At 47.5% G+C, this 19,952-nt stretch overlaps 1 protein-coding gene across 6 annotated transcripts in view; it reads right to left on the bottom strand.

Moving 5' to 3' along the window:
* The window catches only part of ZNF341 (zinc finger protein 341), a 42,990-nt gene that overhangs the window by 20,559 nt on the left and 2,479 nt on the right, over window positions 1-19,952 (bottom strand). For 2 of the 6 annotated variants that reach the window (XM_027078578.1, XM_027078579.1), the window contains exons 2-7: window positions 16,679-17,596; window positions 14,589-14,785; window positions 11,643-11,792; window positions 7,090-7,341; window positions 3,199-3,394; window positions 1,519-1,609 (exon numbers count right to left, since the gene is read on the bottom strand). In XM_027078578.1, the coding sequence (XP_026934379.1) occupies window positions 1,519-1,609; window positions 3,199-3,394; window positions 7,090-7,341; window positions 11,643-11,792; window positions 14,589-14,785; window positions 16,679-16,832 (1,040 nt within the window). In that variant the 5' untranslated portion in view covers window positions 16,833-17,596. Of the gene's footprint in view, window positions 1-1,518; window positions 1,610-3,198; window positions 3,395-4,341; window positions 4,435-7,089; window positions 7,342-11,642; window positions 11,793-14,588; window positions 14,786-16,678; window positions 18,686-19,952 lie in introns of those variants that run through there. The other 4 variants (XM_027078577.1, XM_027078576.1, XM_027078580.1 and 1 more) reach the window with 4 other exon arrangements.

The following is a 19,952-nucleotide window of genomic DNA, read 5'->3' on the forward strand; positions in this document are numbered from 1 at the left end:
TCCTGACACCATGAGGACAAGCCCTCTTGCTGAGGCAGGCAGACGAGAGACAGACAGACCCTGGGCTCTTGGTGACATTACTGAGCTGCTGAATCAACCAGCCCTGGAGCTGACCTTCTCTGTGGCCATCTCACATTGTGAGATAAAACATTTCCTAATTGTTTAAATAGGGATTTCTGGTTTTTGAAGGAGAAGACATCCTAGCTGTCACAGCACAGCACTTGTACCATTATTTAACATTTTCCTTCAAATCAATGTACTTTTTAAAAACTTAATAATTTAAAATGAAGTTTCCTGTTGTTATTATATATGGAAAACCACTTATAAATACAAAGTAACAAAAAAATGCAATTATTTATAAAACAATATTATTAAGATCTATAGGTGCACCATCCAGTAAGATAGACACAAACCACATGGCACTATTTAAACTTATTAAAATAAAATAAAGTTAAAAACTCAGTTTCTCAGTCATACTAGCTACATTTCAAGTACTCAGTAGCCATATGCTTACTGGCTACCCTATGGACAGTGGCTATTGGGGCCTTCCCTTCTTTGCAGAAAGTTCTATTGACACACACTAGTGTAGACCAGTGGTTTTCAAGAGAGATTTACTTTGCTCTCCCGGGGACATTTGGCAATGTTTGGAGACATTTTTGGTTGTCACAGCTGAGGAGTGAGGGGTGCTACTGGCATCTAATGGCTAGAGGTCAGGGATGCTGCTAAACATTCTACCAAGCCCCAGGCAGCCCCCAGAGAAAAGCATGATGGGATCTAAAACATCTCAGTAGGCTGGTAGACCCTGGTCTAGAGAGAAGCTGCTGCATGCCATGGTTGGAATCTCAGGCTCTCTCTCTCTCTCTCTGTTATAAAAGATGAACAAGTACGTGAGAGGCATTAAAGACAGACTACACCAAACTGAGGCTTTCTCCTTTGCCTGAAAGAAATTGAAAAAATAATTTTCTCACTATGTCTTTCAAGTCTTTTCAACACCAATATCCATAAACCACCTAAAATCATCTCATGTCCCAATGCGCCACTCTGTGGGAAACACTGAACAAGTCCACCCCTCCACTTCACAATGGAAGACCTGAGGCCCAGAGGGGCTCCTTGCAGGTTCTTGGGACAAGGGGTGTCAAGGTTAGTGAGCAGAGAGCTTGTAGAGGCATATTCACACAGCATGGCTGTCCTCGAGGTCAGCCCTTTCTGCAGAAGTGAGACTGAGGCACGCCTCCCACCCACAAAGCCCCTGTCCATTCAAGTAAATTCCTCCCCCACCTCAGCCCACTTGGACCTTCCCCATCACAGCAGGAAGGCCCCACAGATCCTTCCCACTGCTCCTGAGAAAGAAAAGGGAAAAATCATCCTGAGCTGGACTGAAGGTCTGAGAACCATGACAGACCAGATGGGGTCTTGGTCACCACCCAGACCAAGGGGCTGAGAAAGGAGCATCGCTTCCACGTGAATCCCTCAGCCTACCTCCCCCCAGGAAACGCCTGCCACACCGTGCCTGGGTACCTTCGGATGTGCTGCTGCAGGTCGAAGTTTTTGGTGAATGACTTGTCACAATACGAGCACTTGAGTTTCTGAGCCTTTGGCTTCCCTGCAGCTGACAAAAAAAAAAAGACAAAGAGGGAAGAAGGGGATGGTGAGCCTGAGGACAGAACTGAAGGTGCCAAGGGCAGCTTCCAGCCACTCTACCCCCTGGACTTGGGGCCAGACAGCTCAGACCCTGGGAGGTCTACACCCATGGACAGGCAGGGGAAGAAGCACAGGTGAGTCTCTCACAGTGCCTGGGGGAGAAAAGCCCAGGACACGCTCTGGCTGGGAGAGTAGCGCAAACCCCTCAAAGGCTCCCTTCTGTCCTAGGATAAAATTCAACCTCTCTGCTGTGGCCTATGGGGCTCTGCATCCTCTACTTCCTTCCAACCTCATCATTCTTACCATCCAGCTGCAGCGGACTCCTTGCTAACCTTGAAAGACTTTAAACATGGTCCCACCTCAGGGCCTTTGCACCTGCTGTTCCCCCTTCCCTAAAATGCTTGTCCCTCAGATAGTCACAAGACTGTTTCCTTCTCATCCCAGACATATAGGCAGCATCATTTTCCAGCCTCTCCCCAGTACTCTCATAGTACTCTGTTAATCTCCTTCCTAGGGTGACCCATAAATATTTATTTATTCCCTGTCTCTCCCATTAAACTGTGAATAATTAAGGGTAAGGAAATCATGACCCAAGATGCTAGATTTCCAGTTTGTTTGTTTTAATATTTATTTATTTACTTGGCTGCACCAGGTCTTAGGTGTGGCATGCGGGATCTTCTTTGTGGCATTTGGGATCTTTAGGTGCAGAATGCGAACTCGTAGTTGTGGCATGTGGGATCTAGTTCCCTGAGCAGGGGTGGAACCCAGTCCCCCTGCATTGGGAGTGTGGAGTCTTAGCCACGGGACCACCAGGCAAGTCCCTAGGTTTCCAGTTTTTGACACCAAGCCTAGCACACAGATGCTCAACACGTTTGTGAAAGGAAGGAAGGTTGACTGAAACCCCCTGAAAAATTCTGAATTCCTCTGCCTTTCCCCACTACCACCACTTTTTGACATTGCCCCTAACCCCATGCTTACCATCTCCAAAGGGGTGGCAGACATCACTGCTTGTCTGCCTATTAACCACTCACCCCTTCTTCTTTCTTCATAAATCCCCTACATAATGGGAACATCAATGTTCCTAGCAAAAGAGACATTTCCCAGCTTCCTTTGCAACTAGATATGGTCAAGTGACTAAGTGTTGACCAATGAGATGTAAGCAAAAGCATCATGCAGAACGTCTGGGAGTGGGAGATGCCTCTTTTATCCTTCTTACTTCCTGGAATATGAAATTGATGACTGGATCTCCAGCAGCCATTTTACATGATGAGGCACCCTGAGAACAAAACCCATGTTCTAGGGATGGCAGAGCAGAAAGATAGAAGAAATGTGGGTACATGGTAATTATATAGGCACACAATCTCCAGATTGCCTGCCTCTGGACTTAGTTCGCACAGAACAACAAAATTGTATCATTTTGAAGTCACTCTTATTTTGGATTTTCCATTACATGCAACCAAACTTAATCCTAACTATCACAAAAGGGAAGACTGGAACTAAGCAGCCTGTGGATAGGCCCATGCTGAGGAAAGATGCCATGGCAGGCTGTGGGCCCACCTTCTGGGAGTCCACTGGAACCTTTGGTCCGTCGGGTCTTCAGCGATGGTGGGGAGTCAAAGGTGGCCACTGCGCCCCTGGTGGCGCTGGTCATGGGGGCAGCAGGGTTTGGTCCTTTCGGTTTGAATCCTTGTTTGCCGGGGCTGTACACCTGGGGGGTGGGGTATACTGGAGCCTCCACACACTGGTTTGGCACCTATAAGTACAGAACAGTCAGGGAGAGTGCCCTGGGAAGGGAGGGGAAGACCTGCCCCAGCCAGTGGGACCCTCACTGTGTCCCTGGCTTATCTTAGCCACCCCCAATCTACATCACCATCCTAACTCTTCCACCTTGCTCAGTCACCCCAGTCACTCCCAAGACCCCTTAGAACTTCATGATGCCAGCAGGCTACAAGGAGCTTTGGAACCAGGCTGCCTGGGTTCAAATCCTGATTCTGCCACTTAACATTTAACTGACCTTGGGCAAGTCTTTTAAACTTCTGTCTCAGCTTCCACATCTGTAAAATGGGGCTAATCATAGCACCCCTCTCACGGGGTTATGAGGATTAAATGAGTTAACAAGTAAACAGCTTAAAACAGTGCCTGGCATATAGTAAGCACCCAATCAACATTAGCTGTTGTGATCGCCATTATTAGTAGTAGTAGTAGTTTGCTTGCACAGGAGAACTAGGAAGTCAGAAGGGTCTATGCCCTCACCAGCAACTCCACTTCTTAACCGACTCCACCTGATGCCACACCAGCACACATCCCTCGGCCAAGAATTGACACTGAAGCCACAAGAAAATTACCAAATGAATTCTGAGCCACCCAAACTCAGTGACCACTAAGCTTCCATCATGACACTGGGGTGTGAAGAATTCATTTACTCATTCATCTATTCAGCATTCATTGGTCTTCCTGGGCTAGCCTATCCAAAATTCCATTTCCTATCCTTCTCTGCTTTATTCTTCTCCTTAGACATATCATTATCTAATAAATTGTACATTTTACTTACTTATCTTGTCTATTGTCTGCCTAGTTTCGTGAAAGCAGGGACTTTTGCTTTGCTTTTGTTTCTTCCTCTATTCCCAGGCCTAGAGCAATGCTTGGCACAGGGTGGGGACTCAATAAATATTTGTTGAATGAATGAATTCATTTACGTACGTACTGGGCATCTAATATGGCACCAGTAGGTGCTTCTGCCGGGTCTTGTCTGTCGGGCCTTGGAACCATTCCTACACCTGCCCATGCTCTCTCCTGAAATGTAAAGGTGGGAAGCTGGGAACCACATTCCCAAGCATCCTTGCCAGCACAGTTCTGAACACAGATTAAGTTCTGCCCATGAGAAGCATCTGCATGAGATTTGGAAGGCAGAAGGGAGGTAGAAACCATTCTCCTCCGGCAGCTGTGCTGGGAGATAGGTGGGTTTGCAGTCATGAGTTTTGGAGTGGCTGGCTGAACCCTACATTCCCCTCCTGACCACTAGCCCCAAGGGCAGCAGCGCAGCTGGAACCTCAGCAACAGAATCCTACAGTTTCCTCACCTCTGGGTACAGCAGCAGTGTCCTGGTTCTAAGGGCCAAGGAACACCAGCGACCCTGAAAATGAGTGGTGCTCAACAACCCTGACTTTTGCTCCTCCAGCCCTTCATCAGCTTTGTAAGCACCCAATTTCCTGTATTAAATCCCTTTGCCGGAAATACCTAGAGTGGTTTCAATTTTCCTGACCAATATGCAACTCAATAAATATTTGTCAGTGAATGAATTCACTCATCGTTCAAGTCATTACTGAGCAATTACATGACTGCCACTGGGTTAGTTCTCATTATCCTAGCAGCTCTGCAAGGGGAGTTCCCATTCTAGAGGAAAGGAAACTGAGGTCAGAGGACCCTATTTCAGATACCTACTGTAGGTACCACAGGCCAGGCACTCTGCCAGGTGCTAAGGATGCAAAATCAAAGATGACTCAGGGGGTTTCCCTGGTGGCGCAGTGGTTGACACTCCACCTGCCGATGCGGGGGACACGGGTTCGTGCCCCGGTCCAGGAAGATCCCACATGCCGTGGAGTGGCTGGGCCCGTGAGCCATGGCTGCTGAGCCTGCGCGTCCGGAGCCTGTGCCCCGCAACGGGAGAGGCCACAACAGTGAGAGGCCCGCGTACCGCAAAAAAAAAAGACTCAGGCTCTGTCCTCAAAGAGCACCCTCGTCTACATGGAAAATAAACAATGGCAGCTACCCCTATGCTGGCCCCCTCTGCCTATGAGACCACCACCGTCCTCTCAGCATCTCACTGACTTAATTTTTTTTTTTTTAATTGAACAAGGTCCTTTTGCGTTATTCTCCCAGGCTAGGGAAAATCCCCCTGCAGGCTCAACATCACATGGCTGGTGGAGGAATTTTCCCACTGGTCTAGTTCTCTTTCCATATAAATGTTACCTTACGTGGAATGTCTATATGGCTGGATTCTAGAGCGAGTCTGAGATAATGTGACCTCAAGTGCAGGTAGTCTCTTTCTATCATAACCATGCCCCCCAGCACTGGTGTCTGGCATGGTTCTGAACTCTTAGTGCCTTGAGAGTAGACTGCTTGTAGCTCAGAGCTCTTTACCCGGGAATTAATATGGTACATATGGAACAGGCACACCTCGGAGTTATCGTGGGTTCAGTTACAGACCACTGCAATAAAGCCAATATCGCAATAAAGCAAGTCACACAAAAATTTTCATTTCCCAGAGTGCATATAAAAGTTATGCTTACACTATCCTGTGACCTGTTAAGTATGCAACAGCATTATATCTAAAAATATATATATATACACCTTAATTTAAAAACTTTTTTGACTTTATTGCTAAAAAATGCTAACCATCACCCGTGCCTTCAGCGAGTCATAGTAATAATATCAAAGATCACAGATCACCATGACAAATATAATAATAATGAAAAAGGTTGAAATATTGCAAGGATTACCAAAATGTGACACAGAGACATGGAGTGAGCAAATGCTGTTGGAAAAATGGCGCTGATAGACTTGCTTGACACAGGGTTGCCACAGATCTTCAATTTGTAAAAAAAAAAGCACAATATCTACAAAGTGCAATAAAACAAGGTATGCCTGTACACTGACTGAATGGCCTCAATGCTTTACCTCTTCTAGTAGCCAGGCCCTTTACAGTGTGACTTGCAGCTTTTCCCATCAAGAGGTGGCACCTATTTCCCTACTTCTTAAATCTAAGCTGGCCTTGTGACCTGCTTTGACCAACGTAAGTGACACTGTATCACCTACAAGCCTAATCCTCAAGAAGTCTTGAGCATTTCTGCTTGCATTACTGCACGTCCACCACTGTGGTGAGGACAGGCCTGGCTAAACTGCTGGAGAATGAAAGATGCATGCAGCAGAGCCGGGTCACCCCACCAGACTTATCCCACACCGGGCCATTCTAGAGCAGCGGATGCCAGCCAAACTCCAGACATGTGGGAGAATCCAGCCAAGATCAGCAGTTGCCAAGCTGAGCACCGCAGACGTGAGAAGAATAAACACTTTTTCCTATATACCACTGAGGTTTGGTGGCTATTTCTTACAAGGCTATAGCTAACCAATATACCTAGCTTGTTAAAAAATATGAGACACTCACATATGTAATTTTTTGGAATCCTTTCCCCAAAAGGCAGGTATTCTCTTGACTGTCCTGAGCATTCCCTGAGGGCAGCTTGTATTTCTGCTACAACCTCTACTTCATTCCAGTTTCTCGTGGTTTGCATTTTACATTTACACGTGTAATGGCTCGATCTGGTTTTGCCCTCCATGGTATCTCTAGCAGTGTCTGGCACACAGCTGGTGTTCAGAAAAGGTTCAGGTTACCCATGATGACCATGACCAGTTTCTCCCCCTTCACCCCAAGCCCCAGCGTCTGCTCACCTCCAAGGGTGGGTAGGGCTGCATTCCCAATGCCTGGATCTCCACCGTTCCACTCCCAGTCAGGGGTGCTGTGGCACTATACACCTCCACCACGCCATTCCCGCCAGGGTTGGGACGCCCGGGGGGACCCAGGCTCTGGGATGGGGGTGGTGGAGGCTGGGGGGGTGGAGGTGGAGGCAGTGGTGGAGGGGGTGGAGGAGGAGGTGGAGGCTGGGTGAGGTAGCTCGGCGCGGAATGCATGTTCAGGCTACTCTGAAATCAGAAGAGAAAATTAAAGTGTCACAGCCTCTTGATACCAGCTGTCTGATTTATCAGTGGGGAAGGACATTTGCCTTAGCCAGCCATGTGGAAAGAACAGCCACTCATAGGCAGCTCAGAGGACGGGGCTGAGAGAGGGCATGGAAACAAAGTCATGGGAGAGATCGAGGAGCCATCAGTCTGGCGTTGCTATCCCCTTTCTCCATGACAGTCAGCAAAAATGGCCCAGCTTGTGCAGAAATGAGCTCACAGAGCAGCCTAATGTTGTTGTCTTTAGAAGGGCTTGCTTGAGAGACTGACTCTGAACTGGCATTTGAGAACGTGCCTTGCAGAAGGTTTCCTATGTTGATAAGGCTATTTTGCCCACCTGGGCACTGACCCTACAACAACCCAGCTAGACTGTTCGCACAAACAGTGTGATTGATGGTGAACCCCTCCTTCCCACATGGGGGTCTGGAATTTTTGTTTGTGGCTGGGTGCCTGCGTGACCGATCCCCAATGAAAGCCCTGGCCTTAGAGTCGTAGGTGTGCTTCCCTGGCAGAAACACTGTGCACGTGTTGCTGCTCTTTTCTGCTGAAGGAAGATGCATGCTGTATGCAGCCCTGCCACTTCCCTGAGAGAGAACACTTTGGAGACTTGGAAGAACGTTAATTTTCTCCAGCCTTCAGCTGCTGGGTCTTTTTCCCTTGCTGATCCTGCTGTGTATCCTTTTACCTAATAAACCACAGCCATGAGCACAACCATCCTGAGTTCTGGGAGTCTTTCTAGAGAGTCACCAAATGTGCTGGTGGCATGGATCCCCGAAACACAGCCAATGACTTCTAGAAATTGATTCTACAAAAATAATTATTTTTTCTACAAAAATAACCAAGCAGGTGGGCAAAGATAACCATACGTGGATGGTATTCCAGTAGTTTTTATAACAGCAAAAAATGGCAACGACCTAAATGTCCTTCCATGGAAGCCTGGCTAAACAGAGGATGGTCCATCCACATGGAATGGAACAGAACCCTTTCTGGTTGTTAAAGTGATGGTGCTGGGCTTCCCTGGTGGCGCAGTGGTTGAGAGTCCGCCTGCCGATGCAGGGGACATGGGTTTGTGCCCCGGTCCGGGAGGATCCCACATGCCGCAGAGCGGCTGCACCCGTGAGCCATGGTCACTGAGCCTGCGCGTCCGGAGCCTGTGCTCTGCAACGGGAGAGGCCACAACAGTGAGAGGCCTGCGTACCACAAAAATAAAAATAAAAATAAAAAAAAGTGATGGTGCTGATCAATATTTCATTAAAGGGTGTCTCTCTTAATTGCTGTTCCTTGGGTTCCATAGTCATATATGTCTAGAGAAAAATTGGGGGTGACAAAATCAAAAGCATTTCTTTACTGCAGGAAGAACCCAGGGACAGAGCAAGGGAAGAGGCAGAATGCCTCCCTCACAGCTGGTTTGACCAGGGATCCTTTTTCTGTTGGAAAATCCCAAGGAGCCACTGTTCTAAGGAACACTTTGGGAATACTGATGTAGGGTTGTAGGCACAGAAAGAGAATGATGTTATACAAAAGGCAAAGTAAGAAAAGCAAGTTCCAGAACAGTGCACATAGCCTGACCCATTTATATAGACGTGTGTATATATATAGATATGTACATATTTTTTTTAATTTAATTTTTATTTTTGGCCTCGTTTGGATCTTTTGTTGCTGCGCACGGGCTTTCTCTAGTTGCGGCAAGTGGGGGCCGCTTTTCGTTGCAGTGCACGGGCTTCTCATTGCAGTGGCTTCTCTTGTTGTGGAGCATGGGCTCTAGGTGCGTGGGCTCAGTAGTTGTGGCACACGGGCTCAGTAGTTGTGGCTCACAGGCTCTAGGGCGCAGGCTCTGCAGTTGTGGCGCATGGGCTTAGTTGATCCACAGCATGTGGAATATTCCCGGACCAGGGCTCAAACCTGTGTCCCCTGCATTGGCTAGGCAGATTCTTAACCACTGCGCCACCAGGGAAGCCCAGAAATAGCTTTTTTTTTTTTTCTGGCTGCATTGGGTCTTTGTTGCTGCACGCAGGCTTTCTCTAGTTGTGGTGAGCAGGGGCTACTCTTCATTGTGGTGTGCGGGCTTCTCATTGCAGTGGCTTCTCTTGTTGCAGAGCATGGGCTCTAGGCGCACAGGCTTCAGTAGTTGTGGCACACGGGCTCAGTAGTTGTAGCTTGCAGGCTCTAGAGAGTAGGCTCAGTAGCTGTGGCATACGGGCTTAGTTGCTCCGCAGCATGTGGGATCTTCCCGGACCGGGGCTCGAACCCATGTCCCCTGTATTGTCAGGCGGATTCTTAACCCCTGCACTACCAGGGAAGTCCCAGAAATAGCTTTTTAAATAAATATATTTAAAACATACACATCTGAGTCTTTTCTTTTCTTTTCTTTTAAATATTTATTTATTTGGTTGCACTGTCTTAGTTGTGGCAGGCGGGCTCCTTAGTTGCAGCAGGCAAGTTTCTTAGTTGCAGCTCGAGGGCTTCTTAGTTGTGGGTTGCCAGCTCCTTAGTTGCAGCACATGGGCTCCTTAGCTGTGGCACGCGAACACTTTTATTTATTTATTTGTTTGTTTGTTTATTCTTGACTGCATTGGGTCTTCACTGCTGCACGCGGGCTTTCTCTAGTTGCGGCGAGTGGGGGTCACTCTTCATTGTGGTGCATAGGCTTCTCATTGGGGTGGCTTCTCTTGTTGCAGAGCACTGGCTCTAGGGCGCACGGGATTCAGGAGTTGTGGTGCACAGGCTTAGTTGCTCCGAGGCATGTGGGATCTTCCCAGACCAGGGCTCATACCCACGTCCCCTGCATTGGCAGGCGGATTTTTAACCACTGCACCACCAGAGAATCCCGACGTGCGAACTCTTAGTTGCAGCATGCATGTGGGATCTAGTTCCCTGACCAGGAATCAAACCTGGGCCCCCTACATTGGGAGCGTGGAGTCTTATCCACTGGAACGCCAGTGAAGTCCCTCTATGTGCATTCGAAGGTCAGGAAAGCCAGACACCAAAATTTTGGCAGTGTTTTCTTTGGGTAGAGAGAGTAAGGGTGATTGACTGATTGACTGATTTCCCAATTTTTTCTTTTTTTTTTTTTGGCAGCACCGTCTGGCTTGTGGGACTTTAGTTCCCCAACCAGGGATTGAACCCGGGCCCTCAGCAGTAGAAACGTGGAGTCCTAACCACTGGATCTCCAAGGAATTCCCTGATTTCCCAATTTTAATTCTGTAAAGTTTCAAACCTACAGAAAGGTTGCAAAAAGAATACAATGAACAGTCGTTATACTTCATCTAATTCACCAGTTGCTACCATTTTGCTGCATCTGCAATGTCTGTGTGTGTGTGTGTACACACACATACACATATTTGTGCTTTGTCAAGCCACTTGAAAGTTAGTTACAGACATCACGACACTTTATTCCTTAAAACTGTACTCAGATGCATCTCCTAAGAACAAGGGCATTCTCCTATATAACCACAATTCAATGATCATACACGGGAAATTGAATATTGATATAATACTATTATCTAAAATATTCAGATTCCGGGACTTCCCTGGTGGCACAGTGGTTAAGACTCTGTGCTCCCAGGGCAGGATGCCTGGGTTCAATCCCTGGTCAGGGAACTAGATCCCACATGCATGCCACAACTAAGAGTTCACATGCCACAACTAAGGAGCCCTCCTGCCACAACTTAGGAGCCCATGTGCTTCAACTAAGGAGCTGGTGAGCCTCAACTAAGGAGCCCACCTGCCGCAACTAAAGACCCAGCACAACCAAATAAATAAATATTTTTTTTAATAAATAAAATAAAATATTCAGATTCCTCCAAATTCTAATCTCCCCAAGTGTCCCAATAAGGCCTTTACCGCTTCCCCCACACCCCACCCAATACAGGATCCAGCCAAGAATTGTAAATTCAGTCAGTTGCCATGTCTCTCTACTTTCCAGTTGAGAATAATTTAAAAAAAAAAAATTTTTTTTTTTTTAACTTTGCTATTGTGTACTTTCTAGTGTTTTTCTAATGCACATGGAACACTTCTGTTAAGAATAAAAATAGGAGTCAAAACAACTGGACTGTGGCTATGAAACCCCAAAGTCATGTTCTGGGTCCCAGCTGAATGCGGCAGCTTCCCCACCCACAGCAGGGCTGGCCAAGGGGAAGCTGACAGGCCTTAGCTTGAGGGAGAGTTGGGGCAAAGCCCCCTTCTCTCTACAAGATTCTGAATCTGCAGGAGTCAACATGCAGGCCTAGAATCAAGATCCCGTGAGAAACTGGCCACCTTCTTACCTGCACAGGCGGGGGGCCCTGGGGCATGGGCTGGTCCAGGGACGTGAAGGCCGACATGGCAGACATGAGCACGTCATCGCTTACCAAGATGTTCCCCTGCACCAGGGTCTGGATCAGTGGGGATGGGGGCACGGTAATGTACGTGGAGATCTGGACAGTGAGAGAGAGAGAGAGAGAGAGGAAGGGAGAGGAAGGGAGAGAAAGAACACGCCTGAGACTGTGGAAGGAAGCAGATGGCATGATGCAAAAGATCTGGGTTCTGGAGTCCCACAGACCTGGATTCTATTTCCACTTCGGCTACTGCTCCCTGCCATGTGACCCTGGGAAAGTCACTCCACCTCTCTCAACCTCCATTCCGTCGTCTATCAAACGAGGAGAATAAGTCACACCTCCATGTAAGGCATATACCCTGTGACCCAGCAACAATCCTTCTGGGCCTCTGTCCTAGAGAAACACTCACACCTGTCCACAGGGAGTCCACAGAAAAAGAGTACTCTGCACAGCCTTGTTTCTAATAGTGAAAAACTGGAAATAACCTTGATGTCCATCAGTAGGAGAATAGATCAAAAAATACAATATAGTCATGGATAGAATACTATAGAGAGCAAGTAAGAGGTATTGCATGGAAAATCAAATTATACAATAACATGTACATTATATATCCTCATCTTTAAAAATCTAAAACGATACTACTATGTAATTCCTGTGCGTACTTAAGTAAGTATGTGAAAGTATAATAATATGCTCTCAGGTGAACAGCAAGGATGAAAGGCAGACCTTACAAGAGGGTGTCAAACATGCAGTGACTATTCCTGTCAGCAGACGTAAAGCGTGTTTTGCTTTGTTTATTTGTTGCCTTTCTTTCCTGGCATCTTCCTAAGTCATCTGTCTGGAGGACCCCTGGGGACAGCAGCAACTGGGCCCCTGAACCCAGAGTCCCTGCTCAAACAGGATGTCCTTGCCCTCAACCAAGCAAGGACAACCCAGGCAGTTTAGGGACACACCCTATGTCATGGCCAGGAAAGGCAGTGACATGTATTTTTACAATGTCACATGCATTAGGCTGAGACAAAAAATGGGAAATCAGGGCTTCCCTGGTGGCGCAGTGGTTGAGAGTCCGCCTGCCGATGCAGGGGACACGGGTTCGTGCCCCGGTCCGGGAAGATCCCACATGCCGCGGAGAGGCTGGGCCCGTGAGCCATGGCCGCTGAGCCTGCGCTTCCAGAGCCTGTGCTCCACAACGGGAGAGGCCACAACAGTGAGAGGCCCGCGTACCACAAAAAAAAAAAAAAAAATGGGAAATCATTTTCACGTCCATCCAACTCACTTAGGCAGAGGGATTCGTGTCTGCCCATTAACAACGGATTGTGTTCTAAAGTTTTTTCCTTGCCCAGGACTGGAAGAATTTCCCTCTCTCCTACTGAAAAAAAAAAAAAAAAAGGGAGTGGGGGGAGAAGGAACATTTTCTACTAACAAAACTCATAATCAAGGAGTGAGAAAACGACTGTTCTGTGTTAGAAGATGTCTATGGTAACTTGAAAATGTACATGTCCTATGGATCTGGAGGTGAACACTTTTATCTTGATGGCAGGAATTATGTCTATACAATGGGTGAAGATAATGTTTTAGAGGAATAAGGAGACAAGAGGAAGCCAGAGGGAAACCTGACCCCGTGACCTGGCATCCTGGGACATGCCCAGCCCCCTATTTTTTTTTTAAAAAAACATCTTTATTGGGGTATAATTGCTTTACAGTGATGTGTTAGTTTCTGCTTTATAACAAAGTGAATCAGTTATACATATACATATGTTCCCATATCTCTTCCCTCTTGCGTCTCCCTCCCTCCCATCCTCCCTAGAGGAGTCTTTAATCCCTCTGAGCTCCCACCCACAGTGTCTTTGCTCCAGAACTGTGTTCCTGACTGAGAACTCTGCAAGCTTCTCCAGATACCCACAGCCTGCCCTGTGACCTCCAGACTTGTGTATCTGTCTGCATCTTCACTGCCTCCACTTAAAGGTCCAATGGGCATCTCAAATTCAACATGAGCAGCTGAACTCCTGACACCCCCCCCACACACACAAACCTTCTCCTTGTTGTTTTCCCCACTTCGGTTAATGGCAACTCCAACTCTAGTCATCCTTGACTCCTCTTAAGCTCACACCCTACATCCAATCCATCCACAAGCTCTGTCAGCTCCACCTTCTAAATATTTTGAAAATCTCACCCCTTCTCTCCACCTCCACTGCCACTATCCTGGTCAAGCCACCACTACCCATACAGTAGCACCCTAATCAGCCTCCTGGATTTCTCTCTTGACTCCCATCAAAATCTACTCCCTACAGCAGCTACAGTGACCTAGTTAAAGTGTAAATCAGACTATATCCCTCTTCTGCTCAAAACCCTCCAATGGCTCCCATCTCATGCAGAGTAAAAGCCCACAGACTGACACGATTTGCCAGGATCCCCCTATTGCCTCTCTGACCTTATCACCTCTCACCCTCCTCACTCACTCACTCAGCTCTAGCCACTCTCACCTCCTTGCTGTTCCTGGAATAAAGCCAGCACGCTTCCGCCTCAGGACCTTTGCACTTGCTGATCCAGCCCCCTGGCATACTCTTCCCCAAAGTAGCTTCATGACTATTTCTCACCTCCCTAGGTCTCTGCACAAATGTCACCTCTTCACAGAGCTCGTCCCAGAGCCCTACATACAAAAGGGCAAAAGCTCCCATCCCTGTCTTGACATCCCCTATCTCTCTGCACTTATCCTGGGAAAAGTACATCTCTACACATCTGTTTGGGTACTATCTATCTCACTCAATGCCATGAAGGCAGTGACCTGGTCTGTTTGTCCACCCCTGTACCCCCAGTGCCCACACAGTGCCTGACACACAGTGGGTGCTCAAAAAAGACTTGACTAGATAAATGAACAAACGAATGGATAAATACCTGGCGATTGGCAGGAGGCGGAGCCTGCTGGACTGCTGTGGGTGCTGCCGAAGGTGTGTAGATGCTGTTGGTAGCCAGGGAGACTGTGGCCAGGGGTGGGGCACTCCCCTGGCACTGCTCCCGCTTGTGGGTCATAAACGCCGGCAGTGAGTTGAACTGCTTCTTGCACTTCCCGCAGAGAAAGACATCCTCATCATCTAGGGGTCATGCCCACAGAGCAGCAGAGGGAGGGAAATAACGAAAAAAAGCAAGAAAAAAGGAGGGGGCATCACAGAGAGAAACGGGAGGCCCGTGGCTGGACCATGAGAAAGGCAAAGTAACGGCATTCCATGACTCAACGCGTGAGGGTCAAGCATCAACTCTGTGCTTCCTACGAGCTTTCAAACCATGCTGGTACCTGAAGGAATATCCAGCCAGGTTCGCCCAGGAATCAAAAAATTAGAAATCAGGAAATCATAAGGTGGGTTCGCTTCAAAAGTTGAGACATTCAGAATCTTTATCCTGCCTGAATTTATTCACCAGTCCCCAAATGGGCTGCATGATCACACTCCTCAGTGCCCTTGCATCCCCTGTCCTCCCTGCCAAGCTGCCTCTCTCAGAACAACTCATTCTGCAAGGTTCAGCTCAGATGTCACTTCCTCCAGGAAGCCCTCCTCAAGCAGTGTTCACAGTTCCTTTCTCTGGGCAAGCCTCTCTTATCACATTTTTCCCATCACCACCATATTTCCTAAGGGAAGGAAATATCTCTTATTTATCACCATAACTAAAATATTTTCTGGGCACATAGGAGGCCTTCAGTGGATGTCTGCTGAATGCCTGAGAAACTAAATCAATGATCAGCTACAGTTAACACCATCCATTATTGAAGGCCCACCACAGGCCAGGCACTGTGCCAAGCTCTTGATATGTTGTGGCAGAAATGTCTAATTGTCATTCAATATTCACTCTTCCTTCTTAAAAAGTAATACATATTAACTTGATTACAGTGCTGGTTTTGTGGATGTATACATATGTTAAACACATCAAATTATAAACTGTAAATATGTACAGTTTATTGTTGGTTAATTATATCTTAATAAAGCTCTTACAAAAAATAAAAAAAAAAAAAGTAATACAAATTTTAGTGAGAAACACGGCCATCTAGTTAAAGACCATATTTCCCAGACTTTTTTGCAGCTAGACATGTCATGTGACTGAATTCTGACCAATAGGAGAAGAGAAGTATACTGTCTACACAACTTCCTCGTAAAAGGAAGGGGTATGACTTCTACTTCCTTCTTTCTTCCCTTCCTGTTGGCTGGAGTGTGGAAGTGAAAGTGGGAGGTTGGAGCAGCCATCTTGGACCGCATGATGAGAGCAGCAGAGCCATATGAAAGAAGGGGCCTGAGGCATCAGGACTTACGCAACAAAGAAATAAACTTTAATCTTGTACAAACTACAAGAAACTTGCATTTCTTATTTATGACAGCTAAAACCGAATCCCAAGTACCCTCACAAGATTCCTATGAGGTAGGACTATTATCCCCATTTTACAGATGTGGAAACTGAGGGCACAGAGAGGTTAACTCACTTGCCCAAGGTCACAGAGCCAAACTATGTGAACAAGGATTCAAACTCAGGTGTGTGTCTCTCTGTCCCCAGCATGGTTCCCAAGTACTCAAAAATCTTTGTAGAATGAATGGATGAACACCTAGACTCACACAGGGCTCTAAAGGAAGTTCGTTGCCCTCTGTGTGTCGCAAGGGCCTGGGCTGTAAATTGGACAGATTCATGCTTAGCCTCATAGAGGGGAAGCTGAGAAATGACTTTGGGTCAAAGGGACAAGCATTGCTAAGCATCGGGGCTCCTAGTCATTCTCTGTCATGATCCCCACATTCACTAAGTGACTGAAAAAGACTGTCCTCAGAGCTAAGCAGAGAAAAGTCTGAGCCTGAAGATCCAGGCTGGGAGGAAGGGGAGAGGCTTCAGACGTGAGAGGACAACCTGGGAACCACAGTGGGCAGTTCACTCCCACACCCCCTCATCAGCCCCACCTGTTTTCACAGGAAGCTACTTACCCTTCCCACTGGTGAACCTGAGCAGATACTCACCCAGTGGCTGGATAGCAGGGGGTGCATTGACGCTCTGGCCTGTTGGATCAGAAACTGCTCCTTGGCCATCCAACAGTGACTGGACAGCTAGGACAGTCTGATTGTCCATTCCTGAAGAAAGAAAAGCAGGCTTTCTGGAAGGTGGGCCCAGCATCCCGCCCTGACTTCACCCTTACAAGCCAGACCCATTGCAAGGCCCCCACGGCAAAAACGTCTGTCTGTGCACTGAAATGCTTTCTCTCCAACTTCTATTGCAATAGATCCCAAGATTTTTGGCTGGGAACATGGCCCCAGCATAAAGATTACACCTCCCAGCCACTCTTGCAGCTAGAGAATGTCTAAGTTCTGGTCAACGGGAGCTCTGGGGAAGTTTTCTTAAAAGCTGCCTGGCACGTGACCCCCCTTCTTTGTCCGATCCTCCATCCTGCTTCCTAGAACAAGAAGATGATGGTGGGAACTCTAGCCACCATCCCAGATCATGAGGACAAGGGCACTACAGGGCAAAAGACTGGAAAGATTCTGGGTCTCTGACCACCTTGTAGAACACAGTCACTGTCACAGCTCTAGACTGCCTTTTTCTGGACTCCCACATGAGAGAAATAAACTTCTAGCCTGTTTAAGCCACTGCTGGGTTGGGCTTCTCTCTTACTCATGGCTGAATCTAATCCGAAATGCAACAACCCCTCTGGAAATCATGTTACTAAGTCTTCCCCATCCACACCCCACAAATCCCACAAATCTGTTTGCACTTGGGCTTCTCTTGTTTTCCAATGTGTGCTTGTTTTTTCAGTTCCTCAATAAACAGCGTAATCTGGATTGTGGTCGGGGGGACTCTTGAGAAGCTGCCTACGTCCATGTTTTCCAACCAGTTGTCACTGTTGAGGTTCTCAGTAGTACACGGTCCAGCCGTGTCACCAGCTGGAAGACAGGCCTCCTCACATCTAAGTGGCCACCAAGGCACACTGCCTCCCTCCCCAGTAACCCAGAGGGCGCCTCCTTCTCTCTGTCCTCACAGCCAACCTCTCACCTGGACACCTGCCCCAGCTTCTAACTGAAAGGTAACTAGAACCATTAGCTCCTGCAGCCAAACTGAATGCATACTTTCCCCGGTCACAGTGCAGGTTGTGTGCCTCCTGAGGCCAGCCCTTCTCTCCACCTCCTCCAGCTCCTTCAGAAGCCGTTCTCCACTAGCTGGCCCATCTCACACTGTGCCCACAACTCTTTCCCAGCAGCGGCTACACACACTCAGGTTTCTCTAGAATGGCCTCCCTCGAACTCATGTTCTCATCTCTCCTCCCTTCAACATCAAGCATCCGATGAGAGTTGGCTACACCCTCCATCTCCTCTGCCCACCTCCCAGTCCTCCTTCAGCCACTCCAGTGGGGCTTAAGCCCCCATCATTCCACCAGAATCACCAAAGACCACCTGGCAGCATCAGACATTCTTTCTTGAAACACTCCCTTCTCGGGCTCCAGGGCGCCACCCTTCCTGGGTCTTCCCCTACCTCTCTGCTCGCTCTTTCCCAGCCTTCTTTACTCTCTTCTCCTGTCCATCCCCTAAATGTTTCTATTTTTGAAGGCTTCCTTCCATCTGGCTCTCTCTCCTCTCCCTCTTACACTCTCCCTGAGAATCCTCACTTGCCCTCATTTAGTTCTCCCTAATATCTGGAGTTTCAAACCTGGGGTTCATGCTCCTCCAGAGAGAGCTTCAGTAAATCTTCTATCATCTAATGCAAAACTGTATGTCAGCATTTGTGTGCAAATCTGTACATGAATGTTCATAGCAGTTTTATTCATAATAGTAAAAAACTGGAAACAAGTCAGATGTCCTTCAGTGGGTGAACAGTTAAACAAACTGCAGTGCATCCATACCACGGAGCGCTGCTCAGCAATAAAAAGGAGCAACCTACTGATACAAGCAGCAACCTGGACGAATCTCCAGGGAATTACAATGAGTGAAAAAAGCCAATCTCAAAGGTTATATACTTTATGATTCCAATTACATGACATTCTTTTTTATAAATTTATTTATTTATTTTCGGCTGTGTTGGGTCTTCGTTTCTGTGCGAGGGCTTTCTCTAGTTGCGGCGAGCGGGGGCCTCTCACTGTCGCGGCCTCTCTTGTTGCAGAGCACAGGCTCCAGACGCGCAGGCGCAGTAGTTGTGGCTCACGGGCCTAGTTGCTCCGTTTAATGTGGGATCTTCCCAGACCAGGGCTCGAACCCGTGTCCCCTGCATTGGCAGGCAGACTCTCAGCCACTGTGCCACCAGGGAAGCCCTACATGACATTCTTGAAATGATAATATTTTAGAAATGGAGAACAGATTAGTGTGGTTGGCAGACATCAGGGATGGGGAGCAGGGGAAGGAGGTGGGTGGGGCCATAAAAGGGCAACATCTTGTAGTGATAGAACTGTTCTGTATGTCGACTGGTTATAAGACTATAGGATAGTTTTACAAGATGTTACATTGTGGGAAACTAAGTAAAGGATAAATGGAATCTCTCTGTATTATTTCTACAACTGCATGTGAATCTACAGGAAAAAAAGTATTTCAAAATAAAAAGTTTAATTTAAAAAAAATATTGGGGGCTTCCCTGGTGGCGCAGTGGTTAAGAATCCGTCTGCCAATGCATGGGACACGGGTTCGAGCCCTGGTCCGAGAAGATCCCACATGCTGCGGAGCGACTAAGCCCGTGCACCACGACTACTGAGCCTGCGCTCTAGAGCCCACGAGCCCCAACTACTGAAGCCCGCGTGCCTAGAGCTCACGCTCCACAAGAGAAGCCACCGCAATGAGAAGCCTGCGCACCGCAACGAAGAGTAGCCCCCGCTCCCCGCAACTGGAGAAAAAGCCCACGCAGCAATGAAGACCCAACACAGCCAAAAATAAATAAATAAAATAAATAAATTTATTTAAAAAAATATATTGGGACTTCCCTGGTGGTCCAGCCTGGGTAGGACTCCACGCTCCCAATGCGGGGGGGCCCGGGTTCAATCCCTGGTCGGGGGAGCTAAATCCCACATGCATGCTGCAACTAAGATGCTGCATGCTGCAACTAAAACCCGGTGCAGCCAAAATAAATCAATGACTATTTTTCTTTTAATAAAATAAAAAATACTGCCTGTCAAAACTATGGAGACAATAAAAAGATTAGTGGTTGCCAGGGGTGGGGGGAGGGATGAATAGGCAGAGCACAGAGGATTTTTAGGGCAGTGAAAATACTCTGTACAATAATATTACAATGATGGATATATGTCATTATACAACTGTCCAA

Source organism: Aethalodelphis obliquidens, unplaced genomic scaffold, assembly GCF_003676395.1.
Source record: "Aethalodelphis obliquidens isolate GAN/ISIS:26980383/991018 unplaced genomic scaffold, ASM367639v1 scaffold42, whole genome shotgun sequence".
Taxonomy (NCBI): Eukaryota; Metazoa; Chordata; class Mammalia; order Artiodactyla; family Delphinidae; genus Aethalodelphis; species Aethalodelphis obliquidens.